At 45.6% G+C, this 16088-nt stretch overlaps 1 protein-coding gene across 2 annotated transcripts in view; it reads left to right on the forward strand.

Annotated features, from left to right (window-relative positions):
- LOC144130061 (uncharacterized) overlaps positions 1-16088 on the forward strand; it is a 263082-nt gene that overhangs the window by 94778 nt on the left and 152216 nt on the right. For both annotated transcript variants that reach the window (XM_077664085.1, XM_077664084.1), the window contains exon 2: positions 8540-8634. In XM_077664085.1, the coding sequence (XP_077520211.1) occupies positions 8540-8634 (95 nt within the window). The remainder of the gene's footprint in view (positions 1-8539; positions 8635-16088) is intronic.

Below are 16088 nucleotides of genomic sequence, written 5' to 3' on the forward strand. Positions count from 1 at the left end.
AGGTGACGAAGCTAGGCAGTGGCGGCTTACTCCTCCAAATCCGAGAAAAAGTGCAATTTTCCAAACTCCCAACCATAGTGTCCTTTGGAAACATTCCTGTATCCATTACTGCACATCGATCACAAAACACAGTGGAAGGAGTAATATCTGAACACGATTTCCTGAACCTTCCTGAAGAAGAGATGTTGGAGGGTTTGAAAGACCAGAACGTCACCGAAGTCCATCGTATCAAAATCCGAAAAGACTACAAGGAAATAGCAACAAAACACATAGTCCTGACCTTTTCCTTCAGCCCAATTCCCGAAACCATAGAAGTAGGATATCTTAAAATAAATGTTAGCCCGCACATCCCAAACCCCAGACGCTGCTTCAAATGTCAAAAATTTGGCCATGGCTCACAGAGCTGTCGTCCCCGCCAAACATACGCCAAATGTTCGTCAAACCATCATAAATCCGTGGACTGCAATGCTTCACCCCTGTGCGCGAACTGCGAAGTGGATCACCCCGCGTACTCGAGGTCATGACCTACCTGGAAGAGAGAGAAGGAAATAATAACAATAAAGACAAAGGAAAACATAACTTATCAAGAAGCACGAAAAAGACTCCCATCAGCCTTCCAGTTCACGGCAAAAACAAATTTCGCCGATGTGGTGCGCAGGGGCGGCACACCACACCAGGCTTCGGCCACTGCCGAGGCAAAGCCTGAGGCAGGGCCACCGCCGCCTCCGGCAGACGAAGCAAAGGCTGCCCTGCCACCACTGAGCAAGGGCCCGCCGGCCCCTCAGTCGGCCGCCCGTAAGGCTTCCCCCTGTCGGGAGAGGCCCACAAACCGTACACCTGCGGTTTCACAGCGGAAGTCCAGAGCCTCTAGTGAGGCGATGGACACAACTCAGAACTCGCCTTTGCTGCAGCAGAGGCACAGCTCCCTGTAGCGAAAAAGAAAAAAAGACCCCGGTATTGGCACCCCCAATACCGGTACCCTAAGTTTTAACTACACTCGTCAAATATGGCGTTCCTTATACAGTTGAACTGCCGAGGACTAATGAATAACTACTCTGACATAAAAGAGCTCTTAAACAAAATGTCCCCGGTGGCTTTATGCTTACAGGAGGCCAACTTAGGTCCAAAACAAAGAAATATTTTAAACAAGTACAATATCTTTCGGTGTGACCGTGAGCGTGCTCTCAAGCAAGCAAACTGTCTGGAGGTGTTGCCATTGTCATCCAGAATGGTTTGGCAACCCTCGAGATCAAACTTAAAACCAAATACGAAGCCGTCGCAGTAACCATCCTTCATTTCAAAACACTCACAATATGTACCGTATATCTTGAATCACAACAAACAGTAACACTTCATGATTTAGAATCACTTTTAGAACAGCTACCGGAGCCATGTCTGCTAGTTGGTGATTATAATGCCCACTCCGGTTTTTGGGGCAGTGCGCATACTGATGCAAGAGGTCGTATTTTAGAAGATTTTATTCTAAGTAATAATGTTTGCCTTCTTAACACCGGCAAAGATACATACTGCTCTCCGAGCACGGGAAAAATGAGTTCCATAGATTTGTCTTTTACTTCACCCCCTCTCTTTTGTGATTTTAAATGGGATGTCATCGTTAACCCGTACGGCAGCGATCACCTCCCTGTATTAATAAGCCTAACATCCCCACCACAAGTCACCCCAACGAAACCACGACGGTGGAAGTTACATTTAGCCGACTGGGCACTTTTTAGAAAAAGGGCGAGCTTAGATAAAATAGTTTCAGATGATCTCAGCACAAAACGAACTGAATGAAGCTATCACAAACTTTATTTTAACCTCTGCACGCCTAGCAATTCCTCGGTTATCTGGAGTAGTAGAGCAGAATCGAAAAATTTGGTATACACAGGAATGTAGAAATGCAAAAAAGAAACAAAACAAAGCTTGGGGAATTTTTCGTAGGTACCCAAAGCTGGAGAATTTAATAAGCTTTAAAAAGGCCAGAGCAAAAGCTCGATGTATTCGCCGTAATGCAGAAAAAACTTCATGGCAAGGTTACGTGTCCTCAATAAACAGCTCAATTACGTCAAAAAAAATGTAGGGGATGGTAAAAAAGATAAATGGCAGCTACTCCCCATTCACAGTTCCGTTTCTATCAACCCCTGGCATACAGACAAATTTAGAAGAACAGGCAAAAAATTTGGGTGAATATTTCTGCAGTTTTCAGTTCATCTCACTACAGAGAATCATTCCTCAAATAAAAAAACGCAGCTGAAAAACAGAGACTGCTGAGAAGTGGCAGTTGATATGAACCCTATAATAACCTACTTATAATCCAAGAAATTAATAGAGTTCTGTCCGCTGGTAAGCAAACTGCACCTGGCCCAGATGAAATACATTATCAAATGCTGGCTCATCTCTCTGAACTGGCTTTGGAGGCGCTTTAAATTTTTTTTAACAAAGTTTGGGTATCGGGGAAACTTCCCGAAGCCTGGAAGATGGCCGTTATTGTTCCTCTATTAAAACCCGGAAAGCCCTCTACCCTTCCTATCAGCTACTGGCCCATAGCTCTGACTAGCTGTCTAGCGAAATCCTTTGAAAGTGTATTGAATATCAGACTATCATTCTTGTTAGAAGACCGGGAGCTTCTGAATGTCCATCAATGCGGTTTTAAAAAGGCTTGCTCTACCACCAACCACCTGGTTCGTCTTGAAAACACTGTTCGTGAGGCTTTTATACAAAGACAGCATTCTGTCTTCTTCGATTTAGAGAAGGCGTATGACACAGCGTGGAGGTTTGGGATCATTCAGGACCTGGCTGAACTGGGCATCCGCGGCAGGATTTTGAACTGCCTTAAAGACTTTTTGTCTAACCGTACATTTCACGTCCGCCTAGGCTTAACCCTTTCTAGGAAGTTTATCCAAGAAAACGGAGTACCTCAGTGATGTATTATCAGCACAACACTCTTTATTGTAAAAATCATTTCTGTCAGGAAAATAATCCCAAGGTCCGTTATGTATTCTGTCTATGTAGATGATCTCCAGATAGCTTACACATCCTCGAATACATCAACATGTGAACGACAGATACAGCTAACAATAAACTGGCAATATGGGCAGACCAAAATAGCTTCTGTTTTTCTCCACAGAAATCGGTGGCCCTTCTTTTCTCACTCAGACGAGGAATCCATATAGATCCCACCCTACACCTGAACGAAATAGACTTACCCATGAAAAAGGAACACACATTTCTAAGTATAACATTCGACAGAAAACTCACCTTCCTGCCTCACATAAATGCGCTTAAAAAGAAGGCTTCTCGATCCCTGAACATGCTCAAAGTGCTGTCGAGAAAACACTGGGTAGCCGATAGGACGTCTCTTACAAATATGCCGCTCTGTAGTACGCTGTACCCTGGATTACGGATGCATAGTGTATGGGTCAGCGAGACCATCGTACCTCAAACGGCTAGATCCAGTACATAATTTAGGTTTGCGTCTCTCCACTGGTGCATATAGGACATCACCCATAAACAGTCTCCATGTAGAGACTAATGAACCATCGCTTACAGATAGATATAAGAGCCATAATCACATGCTCATACATTCTAAAAATCCGTTCACTGCATAAACATCTATGTTACCCTATCGCCACAAAGTGCCTTTCCTGAACACTCTTCAACAGCAAGCCGCAAGCTACTCGGCCTCTCCTCTTGCGATTTGAAGAGGTGTGCCGGAACCTTAGCATATTAGACGTGTTGCCAAACATTGACCAAAGGCGAGGTCCACTGCCGCCATAGCACAATTTCCCTGAAATCTGTGATTTCCCTCTAACACTGTTCCGTAAGAAACAAATTCCGCAACAAAATATAATGCAACAATTCCTAACACTCAAGAAAAAGTACACTACTTTCACAGCATTTTATACCGACGGTTCAAAAACAGATGCATACGTTGGAAGTGCAGTTGTACAAGGAAATTTGAATAAAATAGTAAGACTTCCTCAGTGCGCTTCCGTCTTCACTGCGGAATGTTACGTCAACTGTGTTGCCATAGAAATAATATTAAATGTGAACCTCCCCAACAGTATAATATACACAGACTCGCTAAGTGTGCTCAAAGCCCTTCATTCTAGAAATGCAGTAACCCCGCTGCTTGGCGACCTGATATACAACATTACAACAGCAATAGCTCAAGGACAAAACATAAGACTCTGCTGGGTACCAAGTGGTGTCGGCATAAAGGGCAATGAAAGAGCCGATTTGTGCGCTGCTCAAGCTTGTGACAACCAAATTAAAAACATAAATATGCCCTATAGAAATTGCATGAACTTAATCCATATTAATGCAAGAAAAAAATGGCAGCGCACTTGGAACAACGAACTAAGTAACAAACTACGGTTAATAAAAGCAGTCCTAGGGGAATGGAAGTCATGTGTGCACCAGAAACGTTTCCAAGAGGTCATTATCTGTCGTCTCCAGATACGTCGCACACACTTTACACAACTTTCTGCTAAAGGAAGAAGACATACCGGTTTGTACATGCGGAGATGAATTTACAGTGAATCACATTTTAATTTCATGCTCTAAACTGGAAAGGCTTCGGAAAAAGTGTTTTTCTCCGTTTTATAACCAATGCATCCATTTTCATCCAGCACTGCTCTTGAGTGATGACGCAATTGTGGACATGCCTTGTGTTTTAAGATTTTTAATAGAAGCTGGTTTTCTTAAAGATATTTAAATCACGACCCAGTACTTCGCCTGATACATCTCAGCCATTTCTCATTCCTGAGAAAAAGGGTGAGGTCTGTATTTGATTGGTTGGAAGCCTCGAGATCCTTATCCTGGTAAAGATGGACGCTGAGGTGACCCGACCCCCTTTAAAAGTTTTTAATAGTTCCCATTTTTAGCAACTTTTTCCCTCATCATCATGACGTCATTTTAACTATTTAAGCGCTCTGCACCACCGACGATATTCACATCTCTATAAAATCATTCAGAGATTTCTCCTATACCTCGAGCTTGGCGCATGATGGCTTTAGTTGCCTATGCGCCATAAAACCCAACTCAACTCAACTCATAAAGCCACCTTTGGGGAATAAAAGTCATGCAGACACCAGGAACGTAGTTTCACTGAAGTTATCTTATGTCGCCTTCGCATAGGACACACACACTTGACACACAACTACTTACTCACAAAAGAAGCCAGACCCGTTTGTGAAAGATGCGGCGACGAGCTCGCACTAAACCATATCTTATTTACATGTTCATACCTAGAAAAGCTAAGAAAGAAGTATTTTAGTCAATTTTATAATCAATGCATTCTATTTCACCCAGCACTACTCCTGAGTAATAATGCAATTGCTGACATTTCTGATATTTTTAACTTTTTACCAGATGTTGGTTGTCTTAATGAACTGTGAATGCCTCACGTTTATGGGATACACCTCAGCCACTTTCTCATTCCTGAGAATGCTGAGATGTGTATTTCATTGGTTGGGGGCCTCGACATCCTTCCTCTGCAAAGGATGGCCGCTGAGGTTACCTAACCTTTTTACGAATTGGAAGAACAGCGCAATCAAAGACGAGACACAAGAGCAGCACAAGACACCAGCGCTGGTGTCTTGTGCTTCTCTTGTGTCTCGTCTTTGATTGCGCTGTTTTTCCAATTCGTAAAACATGTACCAACCAGCCCGTATTTGCCCTCTTACCTAACCCTTTTTACAGCTTTTACCATTGGCCATTAAGAAAAATTCTGCCTTTTACCTTCAGTATATGGTGCGAAATAACATTTTAGGTCCTTTACACCACCGATTCATTTCTCTGATATGAAATTTAGCACAAGACAATTTTATATACCTTGCGTTTCGCGCATGATGGCGTTAGCCGCCTATGTGCCATAAAACCCAACCCAACCCATAGACTGGCCTAACCTCACCCGTACCTCTCGCTGCTCCAAAGAGTTCATCGGCATCAGATTTTTCGCTTGCACAGTTAATAAACAAACATACACGTGGAACTAGTATTCCAGACCTCGTTTTGACTTCATGCCCTGAGTACTCAAGCACCATTTCTACTAGTGAGAGATTCAGTGACCATCAGACTCTTAATTTGAAAGTTAGCATCCCATTCTATACACGGCTTTTCGCGTCTTAGCTCATGTTCAGCTATAGAAAAGCGTATTGCAATGCCATTAACATTGGAATGCAGGAATTTTCCTGCTCGTAACTTACTTTCTCTTACAGTACTGTCAATGAAAACTGGACCTTGTTGGTGGAATTAATCCTTGCTCATATACCATAAGTTTCATTTCGGGTGAACATTGCTAAACCATGGTGTCTAAGGTCACTCCCCTCCCTTAGAAATATAAGGAAGCGCTTTTGCGGAGTTTTGAAAAAGTTTGATCCCCCTGGCTGAAACTCCAACGGAAGCACTGCGAAAATCAAAACTGTGGTGCCGTCCGTAAAGCAAGGCATAGATTTTATTCGCATGACCTTCAATCTATTATGCACAACAACCCTCGAAATTCTCGCGTACTGCAGCTAACACGCATGCCCACATCGCTGTGCAGGATTATGTCGGAAATTTCAATACTCGAGATACAGCTAGCTCAGGTGACGGCAACATCCAGCGGGAAATAGGGGCAACCGACCGTTGCGGTGATGAACTCATCTGAACCGCATAAAAGCGCGTGCGCGTGAGCTAAATAAAGTTACCCTTCTACTATTACTCAAGAAAATATGCGACCACTTTTAACAATTATTTCACGTCCGTGTTCACCTAAGAAGATAATTTTAACATTCCCGGCATCACCGAAGTTGAATACAGATAAAAGACTAACTGAATTGACCGTTGAAGGCATCATGTCATAAACCAAAAACCTTGAAATGTCCACTACCTCTGGTGTAGATGAAATTAATGCCAAAATTAGAAAACTTACTTTACACTCAAGTAGCTTAATCCTGTTCCCCATTTTTCAGCAGTCTCTATCTTGAATCGAGCTCCCGTTTGATTGGAAAATTGGCAGTCATCAATGTGTTCGTATCTGGTGATGAAAATATTATCAGTAACTACCGACCGGTATCATTAGCAAATCGTTAACAAGTGTTGCATGTAAGCTACTAGAACAGAAGGCAGTTGTTTTTTACTCTCGTCAACATGGTTTCAAAAAAAGGCTGTAGTGAGATGCACAACTAATGCAATTTACTCACGATGTTCTGTCTCACATGAACGATAACCAACAGCCGCATTGTATATTCATTGACTTTTCTAAAGCGTTTCATCGTGTAGCACGTTGCCGTTTAATTGCCACACTCTACTCATTAAACATCGACTTACTAACATTATCAGGGGTAAGAAAGTTTCTCTCATTTCGTAATTAACTATCCTGCACAAAATAAATGCTCATCTCTCTTTGAAGTGGCGTTCGGCGTCCGCCAGGGAATTGCTCTGGGTCCGTTACTATTTCGAATCTATATTAACGATCTGCCAACGGGAAATATCTCTAACGTCCGGCTTGCTGCCGGTGACTGATTATCTATGCAAAATTTCTGGCTCAACCAATCCTCTTCCTCTAGAGGAAGGTCTAGACCATATAACAAACTGGTGCTCTAAGTGGCTAATGACAGTTAACACTGATAAGTGTAAATTAGCGACTTTCAATCGTAAAGTATTCAATTCTTCCTTTACCTACTTGCTCAACAGGCACGAAGTCACAACACAGGATTCATGCAAATATCTACGCATTCACCTTACTACAAACCTTTCCTGATCGACGCACATAAAGTCACAGCTAAGCCTTCACGACCCCTCGGATATTTAAAACGTAGTGTTTATGGTGGACCATCAGACACTCGAAAACTTGCTTACCAGCTGTTTGTCCGTCCACAAATTGAATTTGCCTCTCCCATGTGGTCACTTACCAAGTATACCTGTATTCCGTTATCCATACAGAACCGTGCCGCATGATTCATCGCTCACGATTATAACCGTCAATCCAGCGTCACCAACGTCAAGTTATGGCTATCACTTTAGTCTATACACTCACGTCGCACAGTTTCACTCCTTTGATTATTTCATAAAAGGGTTTTCAGTCTTTAAAGTCACACTCTGCTTTTATCACGGCCATGTCGTACACCATATCGTCTCCGCAATCATAGCAGTTTTACACGTATTTTTGGTCGTTTTGACGCATTTAACATGTCTGTCTTACCACGTGGAATAAGCCATTGGGACAGCCTTCATAGCGAAGTTAATAACACCAGAAATCTTGCCACGTTTCAACATATGATAACCACCATCATCGCCTAATATCTTGGTTTTAGGAGCTTTCGCCAGCAAACAATTTTACTGTTTTATAATATAAAGGAAATTGTGCTTTTGTTGACTTCAGTGAAAAATCATGTTTCATTTCCATCTTGCCGAAATTTGAAATTTACATAGCACTTTTTTTAAATTTACCTATATTATTTTACCCACAGCAGATATGAAGTGACATCATTGTTTGTAAGAAATGACGTGAAGTTGCTAGTAGTCAGTGACTAACTTTATTTTTCCTTTCTAGCTTGGACAAGACCACACTGTTGTTTACGCTGCCTTCACGCCATACGAAAACTTCATCGCTCGTGTTTTCGGCTACATCCGAAATTTTAGCGGAAAGTGAGTGCTATGATTCTTCCTCAGTTTTTATGCAGTCCCTGTGTTGCCGCTTGCGATGTGTTGCACTGCTTCTAACAGCGCAGACTAAGCGGCGATGCTGTTTCCAGTTTTGAAACAACACCTTAAGGGCAGCACACTGCCTTCTCGTCCACATTCTGGTCTAGAGCGCTCGGGCGGCGCGCTCTGTTGCGCATTTATGGCAGTAAGCACTTCCTGGTGGGCCGAATCACCCTCTTAAGGCCACGAGGTCTTAAATGTGATCCATGTGAATGTGCATACATGATGAAGTCTTTTTTCGAGCCCTAGGTCATTTCTCAGTGACGCCAGCGTGCTCCTGGTGCGCCGTTCGTAAGCTCTAGACATGGGCGGACGACTTTACGTGGCCGTTTAAAGCGCAAGCCGGAGGAGTGTACGAACGCGCCTCGAAGCAGAGGCACTTGATGAGTCACCTCTAGAGTAAGCGGAAAAAGAAGAAATATTTGTGACACCACGTGCCACTTCGTTTACTGCGTGGCGAGAGCTGCGTTCAGTAATTTTAAAATAGCGCGGAGAAGACGGGACGGCAAGACGCGGCACAAACAGACCACACCTAGTCTTGTCGCGCAGATTTACAATGACTGAACTCAAGAAGCAACCAGTCCGACTTCATGCCTTACTTCAGAGCTGCGTAATGGGCGCCACTATTTTAGATCTTTGGCGCTTCAGTACCCTGATTGGCTAACGTTAGAGTGAGATGAGTTCATTTGGCTGCCCGTCGCCGAAGGTGCTCGTTTGTATTGCTTGTGTTTTGACAGACAGTTTCTAAAAGAGAGAATGCAAAAGACAACTAACGCTTGAGAAAGGCGTGAGCCTCAATATGAACATGAAACGAGGCTCGTAATAATTCGGACATGTTTAAGCGGAGCATGCGAGCACTGTGAAAAGTCCAACTCAACCACACACAGCCGTACCCGGAGCAAACGTAAATGCAGGCCCGCAGGGGGCATCTGTTGAAACGGCTGTTTATATGTACTCTGCGGCATGGACTCGAGCACCCGCGCTTAGCCGTGCGTGGCTCAGCTGAGTCCGGGGCAAAAGAGATTCTGCTGGTTTAGCGAATGCCGTGTGTTTGTACCTTTAAATCTGCTCGCTGGAGGCAACGCGCCGCTTTGACCCCAACTGCCTGTAAACGGTACCTAAGGCTGAGGGAAACACAGTTGAGGAAAACCGGCAGTCTCCTTTCCCTGACCTCCTCTTCACCTTTAACTTTCCAATCTTCTGTAAAAAAAAAATTTCCTGTCCCCTCCCTCGTCTTGACATTTCCTTTTTTTCCGGCGACTAGGGTTAACCTGGTCTGTAGTAACTAGCCTCAGTTGCCCCCTTATATGGTTAAAATTAGGTTCTACTGCTAGCGTGGGCATTACTTGCTTGCAAGGTCTTGTTCCGTCTCTTAGTTGAACTCTATGGTAGGATGCTGGCACTATGACCAGAAAATAAACTTCTTTATCGCTCCCCCTTTCAAAAAAAAAATCCCCTTACTCAAATGAGGGTGGATCGGAGCAGCAGAATTCTTTCACAAAAGAAAGGTGGTGTTTCCCAATTACCATGGCATTCATAGCGAAGTAGAAGGAAAGCAAGCAGGAAGGCTATCTGCCTTGTATCGAAGTGCTTGACAGCAGCCTTGGGCCTAAGGTGCCGAAAATGGCTAGTGGCGACTTGCTGCTCAAACTGCGTCACACTGTGCAGTACTCAAAACTCGCACATATCATATCCGTAGGGGACATCCCTGTCTCCGTCATTTCCCATCTTTCTCTAAACACTGTCCGAGGCGTCATCTTATAAAATTAATTTTTAATTAATTTATTTCACCGACAAAGAAGTCTTAGATGTTCACCGGGTCAAGGTAGGGAAGTAGGCAAAAAACACCTGATCCCCAAAATTAACGCTAGCATGTTGCCTGAAACCATCGAAGTAGGATATTTCAAAGTAAACGTAACACCTTACATTTCCAACCCCCGAAGATGTTCAAGCTGCCAGAGGTTTGGCCAAGGCTCACAGAGCTGTCGCGGCCGCAAAACCTGCGCGATATGTGCTTTGAAGGATCATCCGTCTAAGGAATGTCGCTCGAAAGCAGGCTACGCTCACCACTGGGTTGCGGCCCTCAAGGCCCCTTCGTACAGCTCGAGATCTAACTCGAACGTCCACTTGCCTTCTGCACGGTCGTGCAGTGCCTCTGCGATGGACATGGCACAAGGCAGCTTTGTGCCGTCCACATCGGACAGGTGGCGGGACTCCTCGGATCGGGACCCACTGGTAAAAATGGGTACAAGCCACCCCCCGGCCCAGCGCCCGGCTTCTTCAGGGGTGGAGGCTCCGCAAACCTCGCTGTGCACTTTCGGGGGCAAACCTAGTTTCGAACACTCAGCCTGCAAAGGTGGTTCGTGTTTCACTCCCAAGTGAAGAGTTCGACTCAAAGCTCGTACGCTCTAACCAGCGTCTAAAGTTCAACACTAAGCGATCCTTCGTCAGAAGCGACTAAGAGTATCACTGCGGTCCTGGGAAAGTCCAGTTTTCCCGGCTGTTCAATTTGTAAGAAAAAAAAGCCAAGGCGCCAAAACCAAGCTACTCTGTGTTTCACTCCGTAGGCATACAACGTTAAGATGGCTTTTATAATAGAATTTATTTGCAGCGGGCTTTTAAATTTAGCTGTATTGACAAAAAATCTTAACCTCAATATTTCCAGTAGCGTTATGTCTGCAGGAAACCAGAAATATCCTAACCTCAATATTTCCAGTTGCTTTATGTCTGCAGGAAACCAGAAATATATTGTCTTCCGCCGTGGCCGAGAGGGGGCGAGCAGGTTCTGGGGAGGCGTAGCCATCATTGTGAAACCTTGTGTAGTAGCCCGTTAGCTTAAACTGAAAACAAGATTCGAATCCGTAGCATCCACTTTGGTTGCTTACAAAACTATTACACTGTTCTCCATATATCTTGAGCAGCACTTAAAAGTAACACTCCACGAATTAGAGAGCCTTCGAACAGTTAGCAGAGTTGGAAATATTAATGCACCCTCTTGAATAAAGAGCAGTCAGAAAACCGATACTGGCGTACAAATAAGGGAGGATTTTATTCTGTCTGGTAGCACGCGTTCGTGTAACTCTGGTGAGCCTATATACTGCTCCCCAAACTCGGGAAGATCGAGCTGTTTGGATTTGTCTTTTAGTTCACCATTCGTTTTTAGCTATTTGAAATGACGTGTTTTAAACAAACCTACAGCAGTGATTACCTGACAGTCTTTGTGAGCTTATGATCCTCGCCGTCAGTCATCACGATGAGACAACGGCATTGGAAGCTTCATTTAGCAGACTGACAACTTTTTAGAACAGAAGTAACCTTTATAATAAAATATTATAATAATAATATTAATAATAATAATAATAATAATAATAGGTTTTGGGGAAAGGAAATTGCGCAGTATCTGTCTCATATATCGGCGGACACCTGAACCGCGCAGTAAGGGAAGTGATAAAGGAGGGAGTGAAAGAAGAAAGGAAGAGAGAGGTGCCGTATTGGAGGGCTCGGGAATATTTCCGACAACCTGGGAATCTTTAACGTGCACTGACATCGCACAGCACACGGGCGCCTTTGCATTTCACCTCCACCGAAACGTGGCCGCCGCGGTCGGGTTCAAACCCGGGAACTCAGGATCAGTAGCCGAGCGCCCTAACCACTGAGCCACCCGGCGGTTAAAAAAAATACAACTTTCAATTTAAATTTTCCTACTTCTTTCCCTCCCTCCTTTATCCCTTCTTTTACGGCGCGGTTCGGGTGTCCACCGAGATAGATATCAGTGGTGCAGGCAGGAGCTTATTGGTTTACATTCTTTTTATGGCAGCTCCACCATACTATATGTCCACCGAGATATGCGAGTCGGTTACTGTGCCATTTCCTTTCTTTAAAAACCAAACAAAACAATTGAGCCGACGGCTTTCATAGAGTTCATTGGCTTTGACAACTTTGCGAAGACCGTTCATTTTCACGAAAGGAAAGGCGCGCAACCGGCTCCATGGGTGTGTGGAAACCTCATTCTCGCTTTCGCTTTGTATGCCCTAGATAAGCTGGGCTAATCCATATTGTTTTCACATCGATCTCTCTCGCGAGGGAGGGCGCGCCGAGACAGCGAAATTGTTTTTAAAAAACCCTACCAGCTTCCCACGGTTCCACATAGTCCACTCTGAAAACAGAGAAAAAACTACTAGACTGATTTCTCCATTTCTTGTGGCGAAAACCCTCACAGATGGAAACGCAGCCGACGCCGTCGGGTTCGAGTTCCCGGGTTCAAACCAGACCGCGGCGGCTCCGTTTTTATGGAGGAAAAACGCTAAAGCTCTTCTTCTTCCGGCGACGTGGAGGGAATGTGCTCGGCTTGCTAAGGCGCCCGTTTGCTTTGCGATGTCAGTGCACGTTAAAGATCCCCAGGTGGTCGAAATTATTTCAGAGCCCTCCACTACGGCACCTATTTCTACCTTTCATCTTTCACTCCCTACTTCATCCCTTCCCTTACGGCGCGGTTCAGGTGTCCAGCGATATATGAGACAGATACTGCGCCATTTTCTTTCCCCAAAAACCAATTATTATTATTATGGCATAGACGACGGCTACAAGATAAAGCTAGCAAACGGCGACCTTCTACTAAACCTCATGTACAACCACCAACACGAAAAGTTGGGAGAAATAACACCTTTTGGAGGCCCACCTGTCATAGTGAGCCCACATCGATCTTTGAACACAGTGAGAGGAGTACCTCAGATGACGACCTTAGGCTTTTAACAGAAGAACTACTTGAAGGACTCAAGAAACAAAATGTCATCAATGTGTATAGAATAAAAATGAGGAGATGCGACAAAGAAATAGCCACGAAATACATCGTCCTGACATTCGCATCAAGCATACTTCCAGAATCGTTAGAAATTGACTGCATGAAACCTCAACGCAGGCAGTACATACAAAACCCACGACGCTGCTTTAAGTGCCAGTGCTACGGCCAAAGCTCTCAGAGCTGCCCGGGCCAAATGACTTGCGCGAAATGTGCTTCAGATGAACATGATTCTGATAACTGCACTGTTGAACCACAGGCGTGCGTAAATTGTGAGGGCAGTCATCCGGCATACTGAAGTGCATGCCCTGATTGAAAGAAGAGAAAGAAATTATCACAATCAAAGTAAAACAAAACAGATCCTTCAGGGAAGCATGGAAGCAAGTTTCTTTGATGCACAAACCTAGCTTCTCCGCTGTGGTGCAACAGGGCACAGCACCACAGCGGCATCCGGCTCCTGCTGAGGCCACACAGAGTGAGCCTGGAGCCGGGCCACCCGTGCCCGTGGTGGCAGCAGCTAGCGCTGCGCCACCACCCACAAAGGCTGCTCGGACGTCCAGGTCAGCGGGTCCCAAAGCCCTTCCGCTCAAGGAGAGGCCCAACACAGAAACAACCGTGCGTTCTGCACATTCGTTCAGCGTATTCGAGGATGAGATGTATACTACTCACACGCCTCCACTGCAGTGGCGGCAAAGCTCTGTCCAGTGCAAAAGAAAGAATAAAGTCGCAATAACAGGTCCAAAGGACCCACCAACCTAGTTTTCAACCTTATCCCCATCTAGTCTGTAATCATGTGGTGGTGGTAGTGGTTTTATTAAAAATAATAGTAAAAAGGAAGGAAAAGATTTTTGCTAGCCCCGGTATCTGCCATCGATACTGAAGCACCTGAGGTGGGGAGCGGAAATAAAGGACAGCAGGCAGAATGAAGAAATGAAATGAAAGAGGTGAGGGGACAGGAAGAGAGGATAGGGGGAGAAGTAATATGTACAAACTATTTACACAATAAAAAATATGTCCAGGTTGTGCGCGCGATTAGTTCATTTTAGAGGAATAAATCACAGACGCGCACAGCACTGTGTTGGTTACAACTGGAGTGGGGCGTCCAGTTATTAATCGTTCAAGGTAGAACTCGTGAAGCGTTCGGTCACTGCGTGTAACTACCTGACGGAGAACAGACGGGACGTCAAGCCCGTGTGTTCGAGGAATGCACAGAGGCTCACCAAAGTTCGCTCACGAGTGCGCGCACTGCCCTGCGGCCACAATAGCGTCTTGATGGAGTCTGGTAGTATGCCCTGCGCCCTATAGGCCACGAGCATATTGCGACGAGCATCGGCGAACGCGGCACAGTGAAGGAGCAGGTGTTCTAGTGTTTCCACTGCACCGCATCCGTTACACACATCACTCGTCGCGATTCCGTGACGCACCCGTCGTTCCCCGGGCCACACGCAGCCAATGCGCGCGCGGAGGATCATTGCACGTTGTGACCGTGTAAGTGCGCGACAGCCGGTGACACTGTCGATGCGCTCACGTCCCGCGATGCGTGGGTCGGGGTGCTGCTTTCGGAGATGGTCGTGGATGGCCGCACGCACGTCCTCCAGCGCAAGGGGCTGATCGCTTGCAGGTAGTTGGTGTGCAGTGGTCGCGAGGTCGTCAGCTTCTTTGTTGCCTGCGATGCCGCAGTGACCGGACACCCACTGTGCACGCACAGCACAACCTCTCTGCGCGAGGCGCTCGATGCGCGAGCGAATTTCCAGCCCTAGTGGGGTACCGCGGCCGTTAGATTGCAGGCGGCTGAGGGCGGCGCGGGAGTCGCACAGCATAGCACTCCTGGGTGGCGGAGGGCCTAGGGTGAGCAGCAGGTCCAGCCCGAGCCGGATCCCCATCAACTCCGCCGTGGTGGAGGAGCCCAGGAAGGCTGCGTGTTGCTGGCTGTGCAGTCGCAGGGCGGGGATGGTGGCCGCCGCAGCAAGGGAGCAGCTGTCGCGGGCCACTTAGCCGTCGGTGTACACGAGGAGATGGTCCTGGAGCTCCTCGTGTATGACGGCTCTGGCCAGCGGCTGCACAGCACAGAGGGGTGCAGCTGGCCAGAGCATGTCATTTTTAGTTCACTGGAACTGTCGTGGACTTTTAAAGAACTACACTACACAGATATTTTAAATTCATTCTCTCCGATAGGATTGTGTCTCCAGGAGATAAACTAGGACCAGAGAAAAAAAATATTCTTAAAAAGTACCAAGTCTTTCACTGTGACCGAGAGAACGCAAGCAGACTCTCTGTAGGCGCTAATATTGTGGTCCAGGGTGGCATTGCAACTCGGAAAATCGACCTAAAAACCTCATTTGAGGCAGTTGCTGTCATCGCCCTTAATTTTAAAACCATAACATTATGTTCCTTGCACATGGAACCTCACCTAACCATCAAACTTCACGATTTAGAGACGCTTTTAATACAACTATCGGAGCCATATATTTTAGTTGGGGATTTTAATGCCCACACCTCTTTTCGGGGAAGCGAACAAACGGACATCAGAGGCCGAATTTTGGGAGATTTTATTATCTGCAACAATGTATGCCTCCTGAACACGGGGAAACACACTTAC

The sequence above is a fragment of the Amblyomma americanum genome, chromosome 4 (genome assembly GCF_052857255.1).
Source record: "Amblyomma americanum isolate KBUSLIRL-KWMA chromosome 4, ASM5285725v1, whole genome shotgun sequence".
NCBI classification, from domain to species: domain Eukaryota; kingdom Metazoa; phylum Arthropoda; class Arachnida; order Ixodida; family Ixodidae; genus Amblyomma; species Amblyomma americanum.